A 22767-nucleotide genomic window follows, 5' to 3' on the forward strand; every position below is an offset into this window, starting at 1 on the left:
TATTACACTCAGCTCCTTGGGTTTACCAAAAAAAATCAGAAGAGTCTGATGTTCTTCTCTCTTTCCAAAGATTGCACTCAGAGTCTGGAATGTTTGTCCTTCCTTCCTAAAAGAAAATGAGGAAGACAATGATGAGCTCGAGACCGTGGCATTTGATATCAGCTATTGCAATTCCAAAGCAGAGCCAGAGCAGAGCCATGTGTTCGTCCTGGAAAGACGAGGTACATCACTTCATGTGACTGAGAGCTTTGAGCTGGAAATACAAAAAGAGAGACTAAGCCGCTAAGAACACACTGCGCTATGGCCACGTCTTTAGCAATATATAAACCCCAGCTTTCAACGATTCTTTCTTCACAACACTGCTTCCTTTACTGTCCAAAACGCATCATTCAACAACTGATGGACTGAGAATCTCCTCGCCGAACCAAAAAGAGCCTATCAAGCTTACCATGAGAATTCGAGAGTACGACTTGTGCGACCAAAATCTTCGTCAAACAAGATGATGGAGAGCCCTCTTAAATTTTCATTGAGACCGAGTTATGAGAAGAGAACCGGTCCTTGTGGCCTTTTGACGCTTCTCAAAAGCAAACTCATCGCTATCATGTTTGTGTTGTTCTCCTGAAAGAGTTCAGGGACACAAAGCTATGGGTACGCTGCTGAGAAACGTTAACAATTTTGCATCAAGCTCTCCATAGGAGAGATCAAAACTGCAAGGAAGTCGTTGCATGTCTCTGCGAGTTCTGTGGAGTCGATGACAATACCTCAAACTATCGACTTCAAATCCAACGTCGCTGACCTCATGACTCTTTCGACGCATATATAAACTCCACATTCGCACTCACTCTTCTTCACTACACTGCTTCCTCTCTCTTTCAACTAAAAAACCCCACCATTCACACTCATGATCTGGAGTTCTTCTCGCCGAAAACGACACATCTGTTATTCGATGAGATCCCACTTCAGCACTTCGCACACCTAAAACAAATAAGGAATCTATTCATGGAGAGAGCCTTTCTACATTCTCTGCCGTGGTTTAAAACCTGATGTGTGTGTGTGTGTGTGTGTGTGTGTGTGTGTATGTAAATCGGTCGGAGCAGGTAGTCATGCGATCACGAAGTCGATACTGTGTAGCATTTTGCATCGCAGACTTGTCAATACAACACACTTAAACTACGTCTCTCAATCATGCAGAATTAACATTCCAGTCTCAAAATACCCATCTCGGTATCCCATATATCGGCATCCAAATCTACAGCCTCAACGCCCTCAACCCCTCCCCCACCGCCTCTTTACTCCTCAAACTCTCCCCCGCCGCCCTCTGCGCAAACCCCACAACATCCTTAACCTTCATCCCCCTCCCAAGTCCATGCGCAACCGCCCCACAAAACGTGTCGCCAATCCCATTCACACTAACCACCTCACTGGGCTGTAGCACCTTCTCCACCGGAAACAGTCTTATGTAAAGACCACCAACGCCTTTGCCCTTCCCATCTCCACCAGCTGAATCCATCGACGACACATTCCTCGCAAGAACATACCCCCTCTCCCCCTCATCATACAACTCCTCCGCATCGCTCGTGAGCAATTTCGTCATCAACACGCCCTTGCTCCCCAATTTCGTCAGGATAGTAGGGAAAAAGGGGAGGAGTTTGATGGTTTGTTGCGCGATGCCTTGGTCGACCAGTTGACTTCCTACGGTGACGGCTAGCGGGACGCGTAAGCCGCCGTTGGGTATACCCAGCGCGTCTATCACACCAAACCATTCTGGAGACTCGAAGAGCGTGGATTGTGCGGCGTAATCGTGGAGAGCGGTGAGTTCGTAGGTGTTTGGTGTTATGATGTCGACGAGGGGGAGAGGGTAGATGGATTGTGCCGCTGTGGTGCTGGAGGTGGAAGGGAATATACGCAGCGCCTTTGCCGTGGAGACAGGCTCGAAGATTGTGGTTGTATCGGGGTGACGGGCGGCTTGGAGCCAGGTGTGTAGAGCGGGTGACGACCAATTTGCGTCTGTGACGAAGGCTTTGGGGCGGGGAGAGGTGGTGGTGAAGATGCTGGCCGCGAGTTCTTGGATTGTATCGATGGGGATGGTTTCTAAGATTGACATGTCTGCCATGGCGAGGGCAAGGTCTTTGTTCGTGTTGTTGATGGCGACGTATTGGGCTGTCCGGGATGGGGCTGGGAGGGTTTTGATACCGGTTATCGGCATGCCTTCCGATTGCAGCTGGCTGAGGGCTGCGCGGCCGCTCAGGTCGTCGCCAACGGCACTGTGGAGATGGACAAAGGAGCCTAGGAGGTGAGAGGCCTTCGCAATGTTATGCGCTACGCCTCCCAGTGTTTGGGTGATGACTGCTGGGTTCGAGGTGTGAGGTAGTGGTTCTGTTTGGCTCGTAGAGGCTGTAAACGGAGCATAGTCACACGAAAAGTCGACCGCGAGGGCACCTGCAACGACTACATCTGGGACTTGTTGAGACTCGGTCGTGGATGAGATCGAGGTAACGGGAGTTGAAGGAGGCTCAGAAGGTGATGGAGGTGCATTACTCAGTTGCTCTCCCATAGTAGAAGCGGGACTGGACTGAACAGGAGTGAAGTAAGAGGAACTTCGTCTAGCATACTTACATCAGTGCCAGTCTACATTAAGCAACAAGAGTGCTGGCTCACCCTTGGGCTTCTTCCTGCTTTGCTTCAAGTATGGCAAGCTCTCGTGCTACGATGGTGGCCCGTCTCACGTTCGATTCTATAAGGGCCCTGTTGGCGGGTATACTCTTGCCCTTGCTGAGCTCCTTGATCTTAGCAAGCACAAAGGGTGTGTTGTCTTTGCCGGAAATGTTGGCTGCTTCAGCTTGTTTCAGAGCTTCGGCGATGATCACATCCATTTCATCCTTGGGTATAGCGAAATCGATAGGAACGGGGTTGGCGAAGAGGAGACCAGATGAGATTTGGAGTGCGTGTTGCGCATCTAAATGGTATTAGTAATGGAACAAGAAGGGGATTTGAAGACTCACATATGACAGCAGCCGCCTCGATCTCATCCGCAATGGTCGTGGGACTCTTGACTCCACTGTCCCTCGACCAGAAGGCAGGGAAGTCTACATTGCCTTGTCGTCCATCGGCGAAGGTGCCTACACCTACGCCTTCGGTCTCAAGATACTCTATCGTCCGTGGTATGTCGAGGAAGCTCTTGCAGCCACTAGAGATAACGGTGACCGGAGTCCTGCCGAGCTCTGTCAAATCGGCAGAAATATCCATGCTTGACTCAGCGCCGCGATGAACCCCACCAAGGCCACCTGTTCCAAAGATCTTAATGCCAGCGAGGTGAGCGAGCAGCATAGTGCCTGATATAGTTGTACCGCCATTGAAGGACTTGTCGGTCAGTCGCATACCGCATACATAGCCGAGGTCTCGTCGCGAGAGCTTCATTGTGTTTGGATTACCAGCAGAAGAAGCCAGCTTGATCAGCTCTTCTGGATCCATGCCTACACGTGCTACACCGTCTAGAATACCAATAGTAGCTGGGATGCCGCCATTCGTTCGGACTACGCTTTCGAGGAGGGATGCGAGGGCTACGTTCTCAGGGTAGGGAAAGCCTGTCACGTGAGTTAGCAAACGATGCGCTTACGCATATCTTTCAATCCTACCATGAGTGTAGATTGTCGTCTCCAGCGCGACGACGGGCTTTTTGGAGTGTAGAGCTTCGCGCACCTCCTCCGAGACACGGAAGAAGCCATTGTTGGTCAAATGGCGCCTTCCCGATGCAGTCGCAATGCCATTGCGACTGGCAGATATCCTTGGCCTACCAAATGAACGTGCTAGAAGTCTCATAGTGACGTGAGAGAGTGAGGGTGGGTAGAAAGCTAGACATGGAGGGGTGAGCTCGAGCTGTCGCGCCAAGACGCGGAGGTGCCAGGGAACTCCGAAGAGAACACCTACGACGCAACATCCGCCGCGTAACCACCGACTGCCCAACCTGCCAGCCAACCCAATTCCCTCACCACCGACCTCATACATGACTGGATAGCTTGACTGCTGGTCCAACAATGAGGTCTTTCCTCTTTACGAGCTGCATAGCAGCGCTTTCGAGCTTCGCGAGCGCCGAACTCAACCTGTCACAACCGCTGCTATCCAAGCAAGTGCTACCCAGCACATTTACACCACCGCAGGTGTTCAAGAATGCCAACCTAGTCCGGACGACGAACCTGGACAAGGCATACGTCAGGGAGACGATCAATGTCATAATCGAGAACATTGACGACAAGGCGCAATCAGAATACTACCTGCCATTCGACTCGAGCACATTGTCCAAAGTTGGAGGGTTCGAAGTAAGAGACAAGAAGGCGGCTGAGAAGGGCATCTTCAAGGTCGAGGTGGTGGGCTTTGATGCAGAGAGGTAGGCAATGGTGCGATTGATGTTACATGTCGAGACTGACCGGGACAGCTCCGTCGAGTTCTACAAGATCCACCTCCCCGAGCCCCTCGCACCCAAGGCGCAACAAACCATCAGCATCTCCTACTCGATCGCCTCGGCTCTGAAGCCCGTCCCCGCCCAGATCGCCCAGACGGACAAGCAGTACATTCAATACGACTTCAGCGCATACGCACCCTCGGCCTACCTCACCGAGAAGCAGCGAACCAAGGTCAAGTTCCCCAACAGCGATGTGCCAGACTACACGAGCCTTCCCTCGGAGCTCAACGACGAGCAGACCGCCGACCCCCAGAAGCAAGGCTCGACCTTCACATACGGTCTTTACAACAACGTGCCCGCAGGCGCCCAGCAGGCCGTAAGCGTGCGCTACGAGTTCACCAAGCCCGTCACCCACGCGACACTGCTGGAGCGCGACATCGAGGTCTCGCACTGGGGCGGCAACCTAGCATCCGAGGAGCGCTACTGGCTCGTCAACCAAGGCGCAGGACTCAAGAACCACTTCTCGCGCGTAGAATGGCAGCGCCAGTCCTACCTCAACCCACCCACCTTCGCCCTCAAGGGCCTCGCTCTGCCCCTCGCCCCCGGCGCCGTCGACCCCTACTTCACCGACGACATCGGTAACGTCTCGACCTCCAAGTTCCGCCCGGGCAAGAAAGAAGCCCTTCTGGAACTGAAGCCGCGCTACCCCGTGTTCGGAACCTGGAAGTACAGCTTCCGCGTTGGCTGGAACGCAGACCTATCCTCGTACCTGCGCAAGCTCTCCACGGGCGACACCTACGCGCTCAAAGTGCCCTTCCTCGAGGGCCCCCGCTCCGGCGAAGGCATCTCCTACGGCCGCGTAAACCTGCGCGTCATCCTCCCCGAAGGCGCGAAGAACGTCAAGTTCTCCACCACTGTGCCTATCGTCAGCAACGAAACTAGCCTCCACAAGACTTTCATGGATACCCTCGGCCGCACCACACTCGAACTCACGGCTATTAACCTGGTTGATGAGTTCAGAGACCGTGACCTCGTTGTCACGTACGACTACCCCTGGACTGCTGGATACCGGAAGCCCGTTGTTATTACTCTGGGCATGTTTGCCGTGTTTGCTGTTACGTGGGTCGTGGGTAGCATTGATACTAGCATTGGGAAGAAGAAGACTGCGTAGAGAAAAGAGAGAAGGTTTGGAATGTACAAAAGAAGATTGAGGGGAACGGCACGATATCAAAAGAGATCGAGAGGTTTTGGGTATCGATATGTATCTGGCTGCATGAACTGGGTTCACACAGCCGATTTAGGAGTATAGCGCTTTTTATAAGGATCATGTAAGAAGAATGAATACGAAGTTCCAATTCCAATTTCCCCGTGTCCAATAGTCTAGGGTATCACGCACTGTTCTCTACCATCTATCACAACATGCCCCTGTGCTCTCTAATCCAATTTACAACCCAGCACTCTCCGTCTACTCCCGTTTCTCTCACAGCTCAAACAAACACAGCCCCATCAAAAAGGATCCCTCCGTCCCTTGACCCGATGAACATGCCGACACACAACCCTCACACCCTCTTCACATCCCCTCCTCCCCACTTCACTCTTAACACACTGCGCTATGCGTTCCGCAATCGCTACACTGCGATGTGTACCAGAGTGACAACACACACTCAGACTGACTTCCATCTCCCTCCCCCTTCCACCATCCCTGCTTCTAGCGCGCTCCCCAAACCTAACTACCCTCTCCACGGCTTTCCGCGCCGCATACCTCGCCTCACTGTCTTCCATGACAATGTCTTGGATCCGTGGACTCACGCCTGAGTACTCCCGGCATAGAGAGGGTGAGGGTGGACGGACGGTGCGCGCGTCGATGGTGTAAAGGTGTGGGATTGGTGGGGTGCGGATGGGGAGTTGGGAGGAGAGGAGGGAGGCGCGCGTGGATTCTGAAGGTGTGAGGTCCGTGGCGAAGGTTATTATGTAGACGGTTGGGGTTGCGGGGATGGGTGTGTGGTAGGTGGGTTGGTGGAGGGGAGGGTGGGAGGATTGGTGGGTGTGGTATGAAGTAGAGCGAGGTAAAGTGGTCCGTTGAGGCGGAGTGGAAGAACGATATCGTTCTCGGTGGTGGAGTTGGGAGTCGTATTCGAAGGAGTGGGAGTAGGTGGCGTACTGCTTCTTAGGCATCTTATCGCTAGTGTCGTCGTGCCGTATGGGGGGTCGGGGTGGTGGTGGTATGTATCTGCTCTCTCTTCTACTCTCTCTTCTACTCTCTCTATCCCTCTCTCGATCTTTCTCCCTCTCCTTCTCCCTCGCCCTAACACGTTCCCGTTCCCTCTGCCTCTCCTCCTCTGCAATCCTGACCGTCCTGCTCGACGTCCCCTGAGCAGGCGGAAGATCGAAATGAACGTGTCTGCCCTCCGTCTTCTTGAGATTGCTCTTGCGCGGTGGTCTTTCTGGCTGCTGTGTTTGAACTGGTTTGACGTATCTCCAATATTCTGTTTGAGAGGGTCGGTATGAAGTGCTTGGTCTGTGAGATGTGCCGGGTCGTGCGTACGTAGTTTCGTAGTAGGAATTGTAGCGACGTGGTTCTGTGTACGGGTAGGGTCTGGACATGTAAGTTGTGTCGTAGGATCTCGAGGTGAGTCTGTGAGGGTAGAGGGGAGGATGCAGGTAGGTGTGTGAGTGGTGGGAGGGAGGTGCGGAAGTGTAGCGGTACATGGTTGTTCTTTCTCGTCTTCATGCCTTTTGTGATAGCGATAGACTGCTGTGTCTCCCCTTTGCGCGATGCGTATATTTACAGAGCCATGATAGAGGAAGAAATGATATTGGTGGTGTAGGTGACAGACGTTGGCGAAAGATTCAGAGTTCTTCGCGTAGGTTGATGGTAGTACGATACTCATAGTATGGCGTTCGCGCTCCGTGCTTGCGAGCATGCCGATAGGCAGTCGAAGCTCGTGGGAGTCACAGTCGCACAGAACGACATGGCGTTCCTGCTTCCCCACACTGCCATGTGTTGGGTGCGCATTGCTCTTGCCAAAGCTGAGGTTCGGAAATAGAGATTGAGATATGGGAACGCGACCAGCACGGGTATATGATTGCTATGAAGCTATTGCGAGTTCGACAACTTGGTTTGAGAGTGAGTCTGAAGTGGTGATAGGACTGAGAGAAGACTTGCAGTGGTCGACCGTTGATGACTTTAAGAAGTGACGATTGGTGAGATGACGAAGTGGTCAACAGACTGGAGGAAGGAACTACCAACTCTAGAAGCAGCTACCTCATTATATGCGCATTCCCCAAAACCTCTTCTTCTCTTTACGTGCTCTTTCCTCTTGCGCCAAACAGAAGTCTAGTGGATAAGTCTACGCCACATTACCAAGGCCTCTTCACTTGGGCTGCTGCCTTTCTGGGTTTAAGAACTCGATCACTAATCCTCTCATCGAATCTGCCTACCACACTTCTTGTCGCATCAACAGTAGCCATCTCGAAACTCGCAACGACTTCGAAACGAGTTTACAATTCAGTACATCTCGCGTCTAGTCAAGCTTTCTAACAGTGGGTCACCGGCCTCTCTACTGCACGACATCTGTCTGACTCCGCCACACATTCTCGCTTCCACAAGAACCCACGAGGATCCAGGACTGCAGTTTCGCAATGTGCTCAGTTCCACATTTCGTCGCTTGCGTTGGGCATCACCACAGTCAGAACGATTTAGCTTTGGCTTTGGATGACTTGCTTATGATGTGCGAAGCGGTCCCGGCGTGTAAGCCGTATATTGGCATCTCGGCTGTATCTCACAATTTGCGGTCCGTCTTGAGGCCGGCCTTGATCGTCCGTTGGGCATCAAGGTACCATGTCGGCGTCCTCGCACGGCTCGCTGACCGCTGCGACGACCCGGACGAAACTCCAGCTGCAGGTGTTCAGAGCACTGTCGCTGTCGGCAAGCGAGGTGTTGTGATTGCCTTGACTAGTCGATGCGAGGCATCGCGACGTCGCTCATGCTTGAGCAGATTTCGCCATCGCGACAGCCCCACCGGGACCCTGCACTGTCTCGAATATCGACAGAAGCCGTGTCTCGTTATGTGGATATCACATATTGTGCATGCGCGGTGCAGGCATACCGCTGCGCTCAAGGCTCCGAAGTTGCGGTCTGACAGATCCGGAACCGCTGAGGAGTCTGACGTTGTGTAACGAGTTCTTCGAAGGGTAACCCGGACAGCACACAGCAAAAGCTGCGAACATGCAAACCGAATTCTTGAAAGTACGGCCGAAAAGCCATGGCAGGGACAAGCTCTATTGGAACGAATGAGGCTAACGATTGACAAGGTCTCTGATTGAATTGGAAGGACAAGCCGCATCGTCTCATCATGCCATATGAACTGAGAACTGACACAGTCTCCTCAACACCATGCACGACACATCTCTCGGACTTCTTGTCGTTAAGAAATCCGAGCGTCGTCAGTGGAAGGGCCGAGTTGTATCAGCCGTTCGCTTGCGCCTTCGATCCTCTTTGGGGCTCGTCGCGATACGTGCACGAACAAGAGGTTCGTCACCGACATGTGCCCGACAGCCGCTGCTCAGCGCACAAGCAGTACTCACTGCGAAAGTACAAGTCGTACCGAAGCCGGGGAGATCATGACCGAGATTGCACGCTCGATGAGACGCGCAAAGAAGACGCTCAGAACATTCCAGGGTGTCTTCAATCTACTCCGCCCGTACAGGTTCTCCACTGTATGCGCGTTTCGATGTTGCAGCTAGAGCTGGGTCAGGGGCCCCTCCCGCACCGGATACCACTATCTGCACCCCAGACCCTAGCTGCTTACCGGCTATCGTCACCAAAGTGGCATGCCGGAGAACGTCTCCAAGTCGCCATGCAATTGTTTGCGATAAGCAATCGTCGATAGGAATCGGAGTCAAAAGGCCCTATCGTGCATACTCAACACTCACCACCCACCGGTGTACATGCAGCATGCCAGCTGAGACAATGTTAATAATAGGCGCATAATGCGCATCTTGCATTTCCCTCACCTATGTACCGTTGCGGGGTATCCCGTTACAATTTCGGCTGCAGTAACGCGGTAGGTGGCCTTTCCTGTGGGAGCTGCCTCTAGCCGATGCGTTGCCTGTCTAATCGGTGAGGGAGCAAACGTTCGATTGGCGAAGACTCAGTCAGCGGGAAAGCACAGCGCGGTTGGTGTTACTTTTCTTGTCAACGTCTCGCCTGCGTGGGATACTGATTCGACGACCGGTGTTGCGACTGCATGTGCTGTTGGGGTTGATGGCCTGGATGGGGATTTGGCTTGCAAGGCGGATCTGAGCACATCTTCCTGTCACACTGCTAGTAACGCCTTGGAGATCCTATCGACGCGGCTACCGTTGAGGGAGCCTCACTTTCTCAAGGCTAAAGGCGAGCTTGGTGGTTGTGTCATGTACCTTCTCTTTCGCTACACAGGGCTGTCCGTCGGTGTGATACGTCCGCAGTCGCGGTCCACGGGTTACTTGGGGACGCGAAAGCGATGTCTGTATGGGGTTGTGGGATCTGCGGGTATCTCCTCCGCCCGCCTTCCACACGCCTACCAATCTTGGCAACTGCCCAGGTGTCAACATCAGAGCAATTCGCATCAGAGGACTTTGTATGGCCGGGTCGTTGTACCGGTAATGTTGCTGAATATAGTCGAATACGAGTATCAAACAGGCTTGACTCTTGTTAAGACCCACGCGCGCGGCTACTCCGAGTATATACTCAAAGTATAAAGAAGAAAAAGCAAACACGAAAACACGTGCTGCGAATACCCAGCTGTGTAAACCTAATCATCAAGTCGCGTCTAGCGTACAGTCGGCATCGACAACCGACGTAATCACAGCATTCGCCATCACCAGCAGCATGAATCGGATTTGCCTCGAAATACGATGTCGCACGCGCTACAAGCCTGGTATCAAGGTCTTCGGCGACTGCGAGACAAGGTATGGCAACCACGCGCCCCCCAGGAAGCTGAACTTGCCGATGGAAAGCGAATGTGCCGCAACCTTATCCCACCTGGCAGCAACACCCGTGACAAGTTCACGCAACGGAGTCTCCTCCGCAACACCTTAATGACGCCCTTTTTCAGCTCATTTCCCAGCATTTTGAACCAGAGAAATGCTCGTTGCTGCCCAACGTTGCTTCACCGTATCAAACTCTACTCGTACTCCGTGCCATGTTTGCCGTTTCTGGGTGTGCCTCGGGAACGTGGGACATCGCCGTCTACTGCTTTGTCAAGTTTATCAGATGATGAAATCTTCCTTGACCGCTGGACAGGCAATGGAGAAAGGTCCGATGACTGCGGAAAAACAGGACACTTTCAGCAATGATGCATGATCGACAGGATACAGTGCACTTTGCAGTAGATGCTGCGCGAAGTAAATGAATAGGAAAAGGAGTCCATGCAGCGACTGCGACTTTGGAGAGCGCAGCATACGCGAATGGGAAGGGAGTTGTACGTTGCGACTCCAACACGTACAAGGTTACCCCGGGCTGGAATAGACGCAGTAGTAGTAGTACAAGGTTACCCCAAATGATCGACGGCCTGCACCCGGCAACCAACGCATCAGCATCTTACTCATGCACACATTGTCCAACACGTACGATATGCCAGACATTCCGAACATCAACCGCAGTAGGCGCTCAGTAAACAACTGTCGCAACACTCCCAGCCTCCCCCCAAAAATATCTCGTACGAGAATCCACCTTCACCGCACCCTCCTTAGTCGCATTCATAGCGTAAGTAAGTAGTACGTACTCCAGAACGAGCCCCTCCAACATTCGGCACCAAGTCCGGTACGTCACCTCACCCGCCGTAAAGCTTCCGAGCGTGCCCACCTAGCTTGCAACGGAGCACGTGGGTACCGTGACTAAACTAGCTTCAACACCCGTCATCAATAACTTCTGTCTCTGCTCTAGTCCAACTGCAAGGCTCAGGGTCCGCGCTACTCTGATCGTCTTGACCGGAACCCGCCGTCACGTTTTTTCTTCGCGCTTCGCTCTTCGCACTTCGCTCGCTCGAGCCGCAAATAGCGCCGGGGGGATTGGGGATGTGTCGATTGTGCAAGCACGCCAGGGACAAGTTGCTGTCAACGTTGCTAGTGAACCGGACTTTGCGTGCAGTAGTTCAAGCAATCATGTTGATGTTGAAGGGTGCTGTTCTGCTTTTTTGGCGTGATTTATTGCCTATTTGGGTGTTTCGCGCGGACGTTGGAATTTGCCAGGCGATTACCTTGACGAGCGCGATGCATGATTGTTTTTAGTCAGATGAAGGGTTCACGGTTAGTAGAGTTGGCAACATGTGCCGCTCCCGTCCTTCGCATACGTTTTCCGCCATCATTGTCGTTGTTGCGGTGAGGGAAAAGCCGCTAGGTCGTTGGTACTGCGTAACCACATGAGCATTTTGTTGCGAACACGAAAGCGAAGTCGCAACGGGTTAATCAACAACGAGAGCGGTGAAAATATGACTATTTCAAGTTCTTCATTCAATTCGCCTTGGGAGGAGGGAGGGCTATGCAGGTGGTATCGTATACGGCAGGTGCGTTTGGCAATTGTTTAGTCTAGGTTCGTAGGTTACCCGCCTGTGTGCTCTTTGCTTTTCTTTTACGCGACGAGGCGCCCTCCTTTCATGCAGAGGGGGAGCACGTGGATCGCGTAGTACATACACACCTTTTTGAATAACCCACTCACACTTTTTTTCGTAGGAAGATGGACTTGGAGATGAGGCGTCATGTACTGATTTACTTGCATTGCATTGCATTTTGCATTTGAGGCTGGTTGGGCAGCGACTAGAGATCGTGGGTTTGGACTTGGTATGCAGGTTGGATGTTGCGCATATTGATACCCTTTCCGGGAACCCTGGGTTCCGCGAAATGTAGCAGTAATAATCGGATCATGTTAGATCGTATGATGATTAGTCGCGCATGTAACGGATTTACCCTTGACGTTCAAGATAGCTTTTGTTGCTTCTTTGCCTCTGTGAATGTACCGGTCGCCCGAACCACCGCATCTGTATACGTCCCTTGAAATGCTCGCGCCGCATAATCGACAGCAGGGATGCATCGCGACTGCAAGATAGAGTTTGCGATACAGTTTGAGACGGAGCCATGGTATTGGACTCTGTCTGATCGGTGTGAGATAATCATCAATCAGATTATTACAAACAATTACTACTGTGATATGTGACACTTGGGGGGCGGGCGGCGGTAGAGCAAGAGTCGGCGAACCGCAGCCAGCCCGCACGAGCGAAACGGCTGAGGCGCTGGACCCGTGCGGACCAATCTCTCCCATTCCCAAGCCGGAGCGGGGCGGGCGACGCCACAGTATTAGACCGAAGAAGTACCGTTAGTGAGCACACGAAACACGGTCATCTTGCAGGCTGTTCGCGATACGGCTTACGACTTGAAAAGCGACCATCCAAAGCCGTTGGGTGAGAGCCACGGAAAGAAAAGCCGCGGACCTGTAGATCAAAGTTCCACCATTGCATGAACGGTATGCTCGAGGGTCCGGCTGCGAAAAGCAAAGTAAAATGGATGGGATTGCAAATGCGATGCGGGCCCGATACATTGTGATTATTGCGACAAAGCGACAGGGTTGTGAGTGCTGTGGCTTGGACCTAGAACCCAAGATCTCCTAACTCGCGAGCCCTAGCGTGCATCGATGTAGATGCGCTCCGACGTCCGACTCCACACCACCCTCCACAAACGTAACATAGACCCCTAGTCTGATCGGTGAACGATGACGGGGAAGAGAGGGGAGAACGAGAAAAGGTCCCTGGGTATACCCATATCTGTGGTCCGGCGTGCAGTGGTGTGAGGAAAAGCAAAGGTTTAGTTGCAGTTGAGAAAACTTGCTCCGTCCCCGCTACCAAGCCTTGGGCGGATATGTGTGCATACAGCGGGTAACTTGGATTAATCCAGAGATACGCGAGGACAAGATCTGAGACGCAAAGGAAAAGAGTGAGGAAATGATGGATTCCGAAATGCTTAGTTTCAGCGCTAGCCGCCCAATGATGATGATAGATAATTCCAAAGAGTCCAAAGGAAAAGAAGCCTTCCGTTTCGTTGCCGTTCGCGTGTGCGGTTGTTGCTGCGCATGTAACAATGCGTTTCGCTCTCTTTCTAACAATAAAAAGCTGTCCTGATCGACGTGGGTGGTGGGAATAAAACAGAGGCGAGATTGATGGAACCCAAAAAGCAAATATATAAATATCCAGAAAGAATGTTACGTGCAGCTTCCGCGGAGTCTACTCATGCATATCATCATGCACGTTCAGATCGGTATCGGCCCGGATCCACCAGATAATGGCGCGTGTCGGATGGCGGTTCAGATCGAGGGTGGCTGCCGTGTGCAGGAGATACGGAGATACATCGTCGGATGGGAGCGCAGGGCGGGAGTCGTCATGCCAATGCGCCTGGCCGATGTTGGATATGTCGTCATGATGTTGATTGCTTCATTCGAGACCCTGTTGCCTCTGGACGTTTTTGAGGATCTCGAGATCCATGCGGAGGATTGGCGAGTTTTGCGCCACGTCGCTAATGACAGAAATCGTGCGGCGGAAGAGGGCGGCGAGGTTGGCCTTGGTGAGCCAGGTATCGCTGGGTAGTAGGGGGTATAATTTGGATTTGTAAACCGAGGCTAGAACGAGCATGTTACCGAATTGTCTGGGGTATGTGTTAGTTAAGATGCCAAGGCAATAATCTGATGCAAACTTACGCGTGAAGTGTGCCGAAGACGTTGGTTACTATGAGCCTCTTCTTGCGCGTGGGTGTGAAGTAGTGGTACGTGCTGCCTGGCTCTTCGCCTACGCGATCAAATGCAATAGTACTCCGAATAGCAGCGTCAATACATTGGCAAGCGATCTTGATAATCTTGTGCTGGTCTTCGCTGAGGTCAACCATTTGCACGTTTCGGTTTGTAGCCGCACTTGGATAAGGCGATGGCGAGTTGTGCTGTGCAGCGCCGGTCGTGCCTGGGGGCGGAGGCGGGAACTCGAGCGTGTGACTCGCAAGCTTGAGGTAGGGTCGCAACATCATGTATAGGCCGCCATAGTACTTGGCGCGTACACGAGCAATGTTGAGATCTGTCGAGGGTAACTCGTCGTCCGACCAGGCTAGTTCCGGTGTGAGCAGCTTCCGCCAACCTTCCAGTATCTCCTTGTGGGTGAGTGCGTGGTGAGCAACCTCCTTGAAGCTGGTAGGGTCGAAGGTCATGCGGCCAGTGGGGCCGTATAGAGCGTTATGCGCTACGTTGAGAACAACTCGTAGGAATGTCTGCGTGGAGTACAGCTTCATCATCAAGTCTTGCCTGGGGCCTGCGCGTACTTCCACCTCTTGCTGCGCGAAGTTGCTATCCTGGTCTTGCAAACAACTCTCGTTGACGCCTTCGGGGTACATGATCTCGCTTTGATGTGCAGAAATGCCGGAAGGTGGTAAAGTGCTCATCTCTGCCAGGATATCACTAGAAACTATCAGCAAACGATAAGTCTATTCAAACGAAAATACTCACGATTCCAGTTGGAGAGCTGTCCAGTAGACACACATCACCAGGTTGAGTCTGTATCTCTCCTTGCCGCTCCATGTATGTCTTCGGTCGCTATTCTGACGGAGTAGCTTGCTGTAGTCGGCCTTGATGAGAACCAGGGCGATGCGACACGCGTTGTTGATCCAGCTCCAACTCTCCAGTACGCGAGCATACTGACTGAGGAACAGTGCAGCTAGGAGATTAGCTTGCGCATGCGCGACAGTGTTACCTCCTTGTTGATTTCCTAGGATATCGGTGGCGTAGGCATAGTAGGCCATGCCAGGTAGTAGGTCGATGTTCCTGGGGCGATTTTCATCGGAGGTCTCGCTGGTGAAACTGCCGCCATTGGGGTGTGGAGATTCTCTAAAGGTTCCCCATTCGTTGACGTATGGATGCCGGTCGTTCTTCGGCGCGGGCAAGGGATCTGTGTGAGCGCAGACTTTACCAAGAGCAAGGACGAGCAGTACAATCGCGTTGCGCAGAGACCTCTCGATCTCGCCGCGACCTGTTGCTAATCCTCCTTCGAAGTTGCTCTCCGAGTGTTTTCGCTTTACGCCATGGACGGGAGCAGGCGAGCGGGGGTTCATAGGCCTTGCATCAGGACTATATTGATCGCTGAAGTCCTTGAACATGCGCCTGAGCTTGGTCTCGTTCATGAACGGGTGGAATATGTGCATCGTCTCCATGTAGGACCTGAGCAACTCGAACATGACTGGGCGCGAGAAGTCGGGCCGACCATCTGAACCAAGCCCGTTGCTAGTGGCTTGCCGCGGCTGATGGGAGAAGTACTCTCGAGGTGTGCCGATCGGAGTCTTTACGGAACCGGCATCTGGAGAAAATGGATAGCCCCATAGGCCTTCTTTGCCAGGTGCTGGTGATGCGGCTTCGGAGTCGTTGCTGCTCTCCGGGCTTCCGGGTCCCTGCGCTCCGTCGTTTAGGTCTTGGCCCTCGCCAACACCCCAGACGCGCAACAGACCGCGATCCTGCTCAAGCTGCATCGGGTAGTCCGAGACTTCACGACCGTTGTCCATTAGCCTTCTTAGATAAGGAATACCTTGATAGAAAATGCTCATTTGCTGCCATTCGTCGAGCAGCTTGTGCGCAGGTGTGGTGTGATCACCTTGCAGACCGGTCTGTTCCTTGGGACTGGTCTCAGTGGCATGGCTGCGGTCTGTCCTTACACTCTCGGCTGGTGTGGCCGGTTGCTGGGGAGGTGGCGCGAACTGAGACTCCTGCTTGATGGATGCCGATGCTTGTCCGCCCAAAGGCGACATCATGTTCGAGTGAGGAGCGATGGGAGACTCCATCTTCAGGTTGCTGTTGACCCGGCCGATGTGTCCTCTTCCCTGTATGGGAGTAGGCCATCTAGATGTGCCGTGCTCTCTCGGGGGTGCCGAGAAAGAAGCTACGGGCGAAGCGTGATTCGACATCATCTCGTGGTCTCGCGGCTGTGGGAGCCGGCTCTCTACACTGGATTTCCAGCCGTTGAACTGGTCCACGAACTGCGACAGGACTTCAGATATGCTGTTAACGCTTTCTTGAAGTTGCATCATGCTTCTGTCTTGCCTAGGGTGGGTCAGCGATGAACCAAAGGGGGGAGGGAGCAACGCACTTGGGTGGCGGGACGTCCTTGTACTGGCAGTCGAAGTTGTTCTCTCTGCAGAACTGGCACGGTCGCGCTTCGTCGCACTTCTGCTTGCGCGAACGACAGTGGTTACACGCCTGGGTGGCGCGCACCTGCTTTCGCCGTATCTGCTGCGCGTTGCCATAGTCGTTCATGTACGGAGTCTGAGCGTAGGGCGTAGCAGGAGCGGCATACTGCTGCTGAACAGGTGGTGGAGGCTGGACATGATATGGCGGTCCGTTGGGGTGTGATGGACTTATGGCGTGGTTGTATCCATTTGGTATGCTGCCATTTGGGCGATGCTCGTGGTTGATTGCCCACGGCTGGTGGTGGCCGCCATGCTCCATGGGAGTCTGACTTTGAGACTTGACGTCGACACTGATACTGACGCTGGTGGACCGGGAACTGTGTTGCTCTGGCGCAGTGGTTGTCTGAGGTGTGAGTGGGGGACGGTAGCTGTTGATTCGGTCCTGGGGGATCGTCACAGGCGATGCTCCAGTAACGCCATTGGTATGCTGACGGGGTGAGGGTATGTTCCGTGGGTCCGCAAGGGCACGAATATCAGATGGCGGAAGGGACGGTGAAGGTAGCGGTCCGGGATAGCCTTGAACGTGAGAAGGGTACTGGGCAGACGGAACCGGTAAGCCGTGAGAAGCGTAGGGGGGAGAAGCCTGGACCAAAGTGGGATGGGATGGAGGTCGAGTGGGTTGGGTATGAGGCGGTGGAGGAGGGGGAGGAAATCCGTGGCCGTTATACTGCGGATGATCAAGATTGCCGGAGCCCAAACGAGCTCTCTTAGACTGGCCGGGCGCGTCAGGATCAGCCATCCTTAGATATGCCAGACGGAATCCGCTATGGCCATGCGGCTATGTATGACAGACGACTACTGGGCAAAACGGATGGTCCCAGGACCACCAAACGGCAAAAGCCAGGAAGGTCGCGGGGGGTGGGCAGGTGGTGGAGAGGGCGGCCTCGGCAGTCGCAGGGTCAGGAAAAGACCAATTCGCCAGAGTCAGCGAATGGGAAGTCAAAGATGATTTGCAGATGACAGCCCAACCCGCGTCATCGCCTGGAAGAGGGGAAGAGTTTGGAAAGCGTCGCAGGGCAAGTGCTCGGAGGCCAGAGTGGGATGCAGGACGGGAGCTTTCCTATGCCGCGTGCGCGAAGAAAGGACCTAGCCTTGGGCAAGACTCTCTTACCATGGAGCCGGAGACAACTATCCGAAGCAGGTAAGGCCCAAATAGCTGAGTCGCGGACGGTCTATGCTGTCGACGTTTGCTGGCTTGGTCGGCGAAAAGTGGCGCTATTAAGACCGGGCCGTGCGAACGAAGGGGCCAGGGCGCAATCACAAGAGGCGCGAAACTAAATCAGTCGCAAAAAGGAACAGCTCAAAGCGAGACGCGACGGGGGGCGGGAGGCGGGTCAGCGCTGGGTCAGGCACACTGGCGGTGGTGGTGGGCAGCAGTGCGAGTTAGGCGTGGTGACGGTTGGGGTTATGGTGGGCGATGGGCGTGTCGGGAGGGGAGAACACCATACCGAAGCCTGGAGAGATGGACGAGGATGCAAAGGCGGCGTATTAGCGCGAAAGCGAAGGATGTGCAGCACACAGGTCGCTTGTGCCATTGACCAGGCTACGAGACCAGGGTAGCAGCGCGGAGCCACCAGACGCGCTGTGTGGCCATCGTCAAGGACGACATGGGGACCGTTGTATCAAACAGCGCGCGCTGCCAGAGCCCGTCATGTGCCATAGGATGATGCCGTTGCAGACAGCAAACGTTGCTCCCGCCCGACGCGACCGCGCATCCATTGCTGCTACTTGGCCGCCGTCTGCAGCCGTTGGCGACACGTCTACTTGCAATAATGACTTGCTGCTGCTGCTGCAACACCAGCGCCGGCGATGTGACAGTCACGGTGCTCGCTGTCTCGTGCGGCGATGCGCGGTCCTCCGCCCTGCAACAACCATCGTCGCCGGCCGTCAGCAGCTGTAGTCGGATAATTTCCGCCCAATTGCTGGCCCTGAAGACTCAGGAAACTGATCCGAGCTCTGAGGCCAGCTAGTCACGATCCCTAGTCGGCCAGCCTCCACTTTGCAGCGGCACCGAGGCATTCGAGAAGGTTGATGGAAGTGATGCGCTGCTGGTGGCTGCAGACGATATCTCGCGACGCCGCCGCGCCTCTTCCTGCGCCCGCAGCCCTCTGCTTACCTGAAGCTTCGCGCTCGCCCTGGTGTTGCAGCGATTCATGCGCCGAGTCTCCGCGAACAGGACCTGTCACTTGCGACTCTGCTGCCCAAAGATCAGCATTGCGTTTCCGGGCTGCAGATCCTGGCGAGACGCCTATAGGCAGTCTGGTGGCACATGGCGAGGTAGTGTGTGTACAACTGCATCACCCTTTTGTCCGCCTCGTCTGCTAGGGAAATCGCGGCTGCTGCTCATGGCAGGTGCCGGAGAGGCGCCGGCCAATTCTATTGACGTTAGTTTCATGAGCTCCAAAGTCAGTGGTAATAACTAGCGCGCCGCAACACGCGACCGCCAGTATGGCGTCAGGAACATTTGCTAGACCCCTCCACCTCCATTGTGCACTTGGAGTAGGTCGGTACTGTGCACGCCGCAGTGCCCTCGACACCCTTGCAACACGGCCAAGCTCAGGTAACCTGGTTACTCGGCCGTGAAGGGCCTGCCGCAAACAAACGGTCAGCTGCCCGGCGACATCAATCCAAAACAGCAGTGCCTTTGCTGCTAAGCTCCGAACAGAGATAGCCATTGAGCCAGTTTGTCAGATGACGAGCCGACTCTGCCCGGCCCTGCTGCTCACCGGCGCTATGGCAAGTTGCGGTCTGCTTCAGACTAGATGATTGATGCGTGAGAGGACCTGTCCGATTGACGACACCCCACAACCGAGATTGTCTAAGCCAGGCCGGCCTGCGACCCTCGTGGGAACACCCTGGCTTACAGCATCCTGGCGGCTGTCGCTCTACCACGTGGAACGCATGAGGCGTCCAGTAGAAAAACGGGGTGTCCCTTGGACTACCTCTCCAAAAGACGGCGCAGAAGCGAGTCAATCTCGTGTCGAGAAGTTGCCGTCGAGTCGGTGTAGTCGCTTCACTCTGCGACACGGCATACCAAGCCTTGCCATCGATCGGAGCAACAACGCTTCTAGAAATTCAAACTCCCTAGACGGCAAGTGATGTAGTAGCCCTTGTCCTCCTGCCTGCCGCATGTGGCATAACAACATGCATAGGGGGCTGGTGAATCGGCAAAGCGGCGCGACACGGTGAACCGTGAGTCGTATCCATGGAACGAACGCATTCGCTTTGTCGTCTGAAGATCCAAGTGCACGCGCTGACACAATTGCAGTCAACAATGACGGAAGGATTCCTGTGACGTCGCAAGTGACGATATACGCTATACGCGAACCTTCGTCTGCTCGCTGTCCACCAGGCGGTGCGCGCGAGTATTGCCTGGACGCTGCTCCTCGGAGCCATGTCCTACGACGTCGTACGAACCGCAGAGTTTGCAGCCGAGCGCGCACCTCACAGCGGTCCCCATTACCTGGTGGTACGATTAGATCAGACGTTCATGTTTTGTGTTTCGCAGATGCGTGGTGAGCGCAAGCGTCACACAACTGGTACACACGAGGAAACACGTCGATTCGAAGGCGCCAAGCCCTTTTCGGAAGCGATGACTGATGACGCAGACCTCTATGGCATTGCAACACCACACGAGCAGCGATTTTGTGAGCACAGCCTATCAGACGATGGCTTCATCCGTATTCCTCAATGTACCGCCAATTGTTGCATATAGCACGCATACGCGAGACGCATCTGCTAGCGATCCTCCCTAGCCGAGGCCCTGAAACGCTTGTGAGGCAAAATTGATCGCGCGTATGTATACGTCACAAACCCCTCTGCGCGCTGGAAGGCGAATACCCATCCACTGCACCATCTTCACCGTCCTCACGACAGCGCCTTCGATAGTGCGAGACCGTGCGGATCTCAATTTCTTGTGTCGATAGCCTCACTTTGAGCTTGGAGTCCTCCCGACGAAACAACGTCATGGTTGCCACCCTGGTTTTTAGCGTCATTGCGAGCTTTGCCATCTATCAGATAATCTCCAAGTATCGGGGCCTGCAACGCAATATCGCGCTAGCAAAGAGCTCGGGACTACCTGTAGTGGTAGCGCCATGGTATACGTTCAGCATCCTATGGCTGTCGACGTTCAAGCTATGGTTGCCGTTACTGGAGAGATTTCTGCCACAATCATGGCGAGGCATGTGGTTTGAGTACGTAAATTCGACTTGACATCAGGCGAGGTATTAATTGGATATTGCAGTCTTCTGAATCCAGAATGGAGTTACATGACCGGACATGGGCCTTTCGAGAAGATGGGTATGGACGTCTTCATGGTCGCATCTCCTACCAGAAATGTAGTTTTTGTTGCAGACGCGGAAGCCGTGACTCAGATTACCACCCGCCGCAATGACTTTCCCAAGCCCCTTGAGATGTACACGTCATTGGACATTTACGGCAAGAATCTGGTGAGTACTGAAGGATCAGATTGGCGCACACATCGCAAACTTGTCGCACCAAGTTTCGGTGACAAGAACAATCAGCTCGTGTTCAACGAGACTCTCCATCACGCAAAGTCGATGCTGGGATTGTGGGCCGGATCCGACGGTAATGGCAATGAGACTATTGCCGATCCTTCCGTTGCGGCAATGAACTTTGCTCTCTATGTTATCAGTGGAGCGGGTTTCGACGTACGCGTAGTATGGCCACACGAAGAGGGCAAGAAAGTGGAGGACAAAAAGAGCGAAGACTCTATCTTTGTAGGATCGGAAGCCCCTCCTGGCTACACCATGAGCTACAGGGCCGCTCTGAGCCAGCTGCTCCACAACATCATGTGGACTCAAGTCATGCCACTTAAGTGGCTTGGTAAGTTCCCTCTTACTGCTACTACACCGCGTCGAGTTGAATATGCCATCTAACAAGTTCTCGTAGCACGATCTCCGGTCAAAATGCATCGTGAAGTCAGCGATGCGGCCCACGAATGGGGTAAGTACATGGATGAGATCTATGAAATGAAGAAGACCCAAGTCGAGTTTGGCGAGACTCAAGCAAACATGGACATATTTGACTCTCTGATCCGCGGAAGCGGCATCACCAAGAAAGAGGGTTCAAATTTCACGAAGAGCGACCTGCTGGGTAACGCATTTGTGCTTATGTTGGCGGGCCACGAAACAACTGCCAACACACTACATTTTTCCATGGTATTCCTCGCCATGAACTGGGGCTCTCAGAAGCGGCTGCAAGACGACATCGACAACATATTTGCGGGCAAGCCCATCGACGACTGGAAGTATGAAGAGCACTTTCAGAAGCTATTCGGAAGCATGCCAGCGGCAGTCATGAACGAAACTTTACGGCTGCTGCAACCAATCATCAACATCCCGAAGTCTACTCCACCAGGTCGACCACAGCCATTGAATATCGGGGGAAAGCAGTATATGGTGCCCGGCGACGCTCACGTATTCCTCAGCGCAGCCATACATCGCAACCCAAAGTATTGGCCAACACCATCTGATGTCTCAAGCAAGGACGACCTAGACCAATTCAGACCTGAACGCTGGCTCATGGATAGCAAACCCGATAACGATTTCGTCGACATCAACTATGACGATGAAGGGCTACGTGGACCAGCAGGCGAAGACACTTCATCTGAACTCTTCAAGCCCGTCAAAGGATCATACATCCCCTTTAGTGACGGCTTCCGATCATGCATTGGTCGACGCTTTGCTCAAGTGGAGATTCTCGCGGTATTGGCCGCGATCTTCTCTCAGTACAGCGTTGAACTCGCAGTCGATGACTTTGCTTGTGATGAAGAGGTGGAGAAGATGCCAAAGGGAGGCAAGGAGAGAAGAGATCTATACAAGATGGCTACGGATAGAGCCCAGGACCTGATCCAGACCAAGATGGCGAGTATCATCACGCTGCAGTTGAGGGGCGTCTCGATACCAATCAGATTGATGAAGAGGGGAGAAGAGAGGTTCGCTTTCGATGTTTAAAGTAAATTGTGTCTGGCTTTGTATGTACAATATTTCGGTATACTATCTATACGGTTGGAGGTGTAATGGAAGCTACCCCGCACACGTCACAACCTCGAAATACCCCACCGAAAGCGACTACGTCCGTCATAACTCCGATACAATTATTAA

General features: G+C 53.6%; 4 protein-coding genes across 4 annotated transcripts; 2 read left to right on the forward strand and 2 right to left on the reverse strand.

Annotated features, from left to right (window-relative positions):
* Positions 1–1249: 1249 nt before the first annotated feature.
* Positions 1250–3638, reverse strand: J4E92_003988 (uncharacterized protein; the record flags this gene model as incomplete). Its single annotated transcript, XM_051495381.1, has 4 exons — positions 1250–2567; positions 2659–2956; positions 3003–3584; positions 3617–3638. 4 exons carry the CDS (start codon positions 3636–3638, stop codon positions 1250–1252), a joined length of 2220 nt encoding a protein of 739 aa, XP_051354400.1.
* A 396-nt stretch (positions 3639–4034) lies between these two features.
* J4E92_003989 (uncharacterized protein) lies at positions 4035–5570 on the forward strand (the record flags this gene model as incomplete). Its single annotated transcript, XM_051495382.1, has 2 exons — positions 4035–4384; positions 4433–5570. The coding sequence occupies 2 exons, from the start codon at positions 4035–4037 to the stop codon at positions 5568–5570; spliced, it is 1488 nt and encodes a 495-aa protein (XP_051354401.1).
* Positions 5571–13860: 8290 nt separating this feature from the next.
* Positions 13861–17381, reverse strand: J4E92_003990 (uncharacterized protein; the record flags this gene model as incomplete). The annotated part of the gene is made up of 4 exons (XM_051495383.1): positions 13861–14071; positions 14124–14867; positions 14916–16496; positions 16543–17381. 4 exons carry the CDS (start codon positions 17379–17381, stop codon positions 13861–13863), a joined length of 3375 nt encoding a protein of 1124 aa, XP_051354402.1.
* A 3529-nt stretch (positions 17382–20910) lies between these two features.
* J4E92_003991 (uncharacterized protein) lies at positions 20911–22617 on the forward strand (the record flags this gene model as incomplete). Its single annotated transcript, XM_051495384.1, has 2 exons — positions 20911–21487; positions 21554–22617. 2 exons carry the CDS (start codon positions 20911–20913, stop codon positions 22615–22617), a joined length of 1641 nt encoding a protein of 546 aa, XP_051354403.1.
* Between the last annotated feature and the right edge of the window lie 150 nt (positions 22618–22767).

The sequence above is a fragment of the Alternaria infectoria genome (assembly GCF_024043175.1).
Source record: "Alternaria infectoria strain BMP 0036 chromosome Unknown scaffold_5, whole genome shotgun sequence".
Classification (NCBI taxonomy): Eukaryota; Fungi; Ascomycota; class Dothideomycetes; order Pleosporales; family Pleosporaceae; genus Alternaria; species Alternaria infectoria.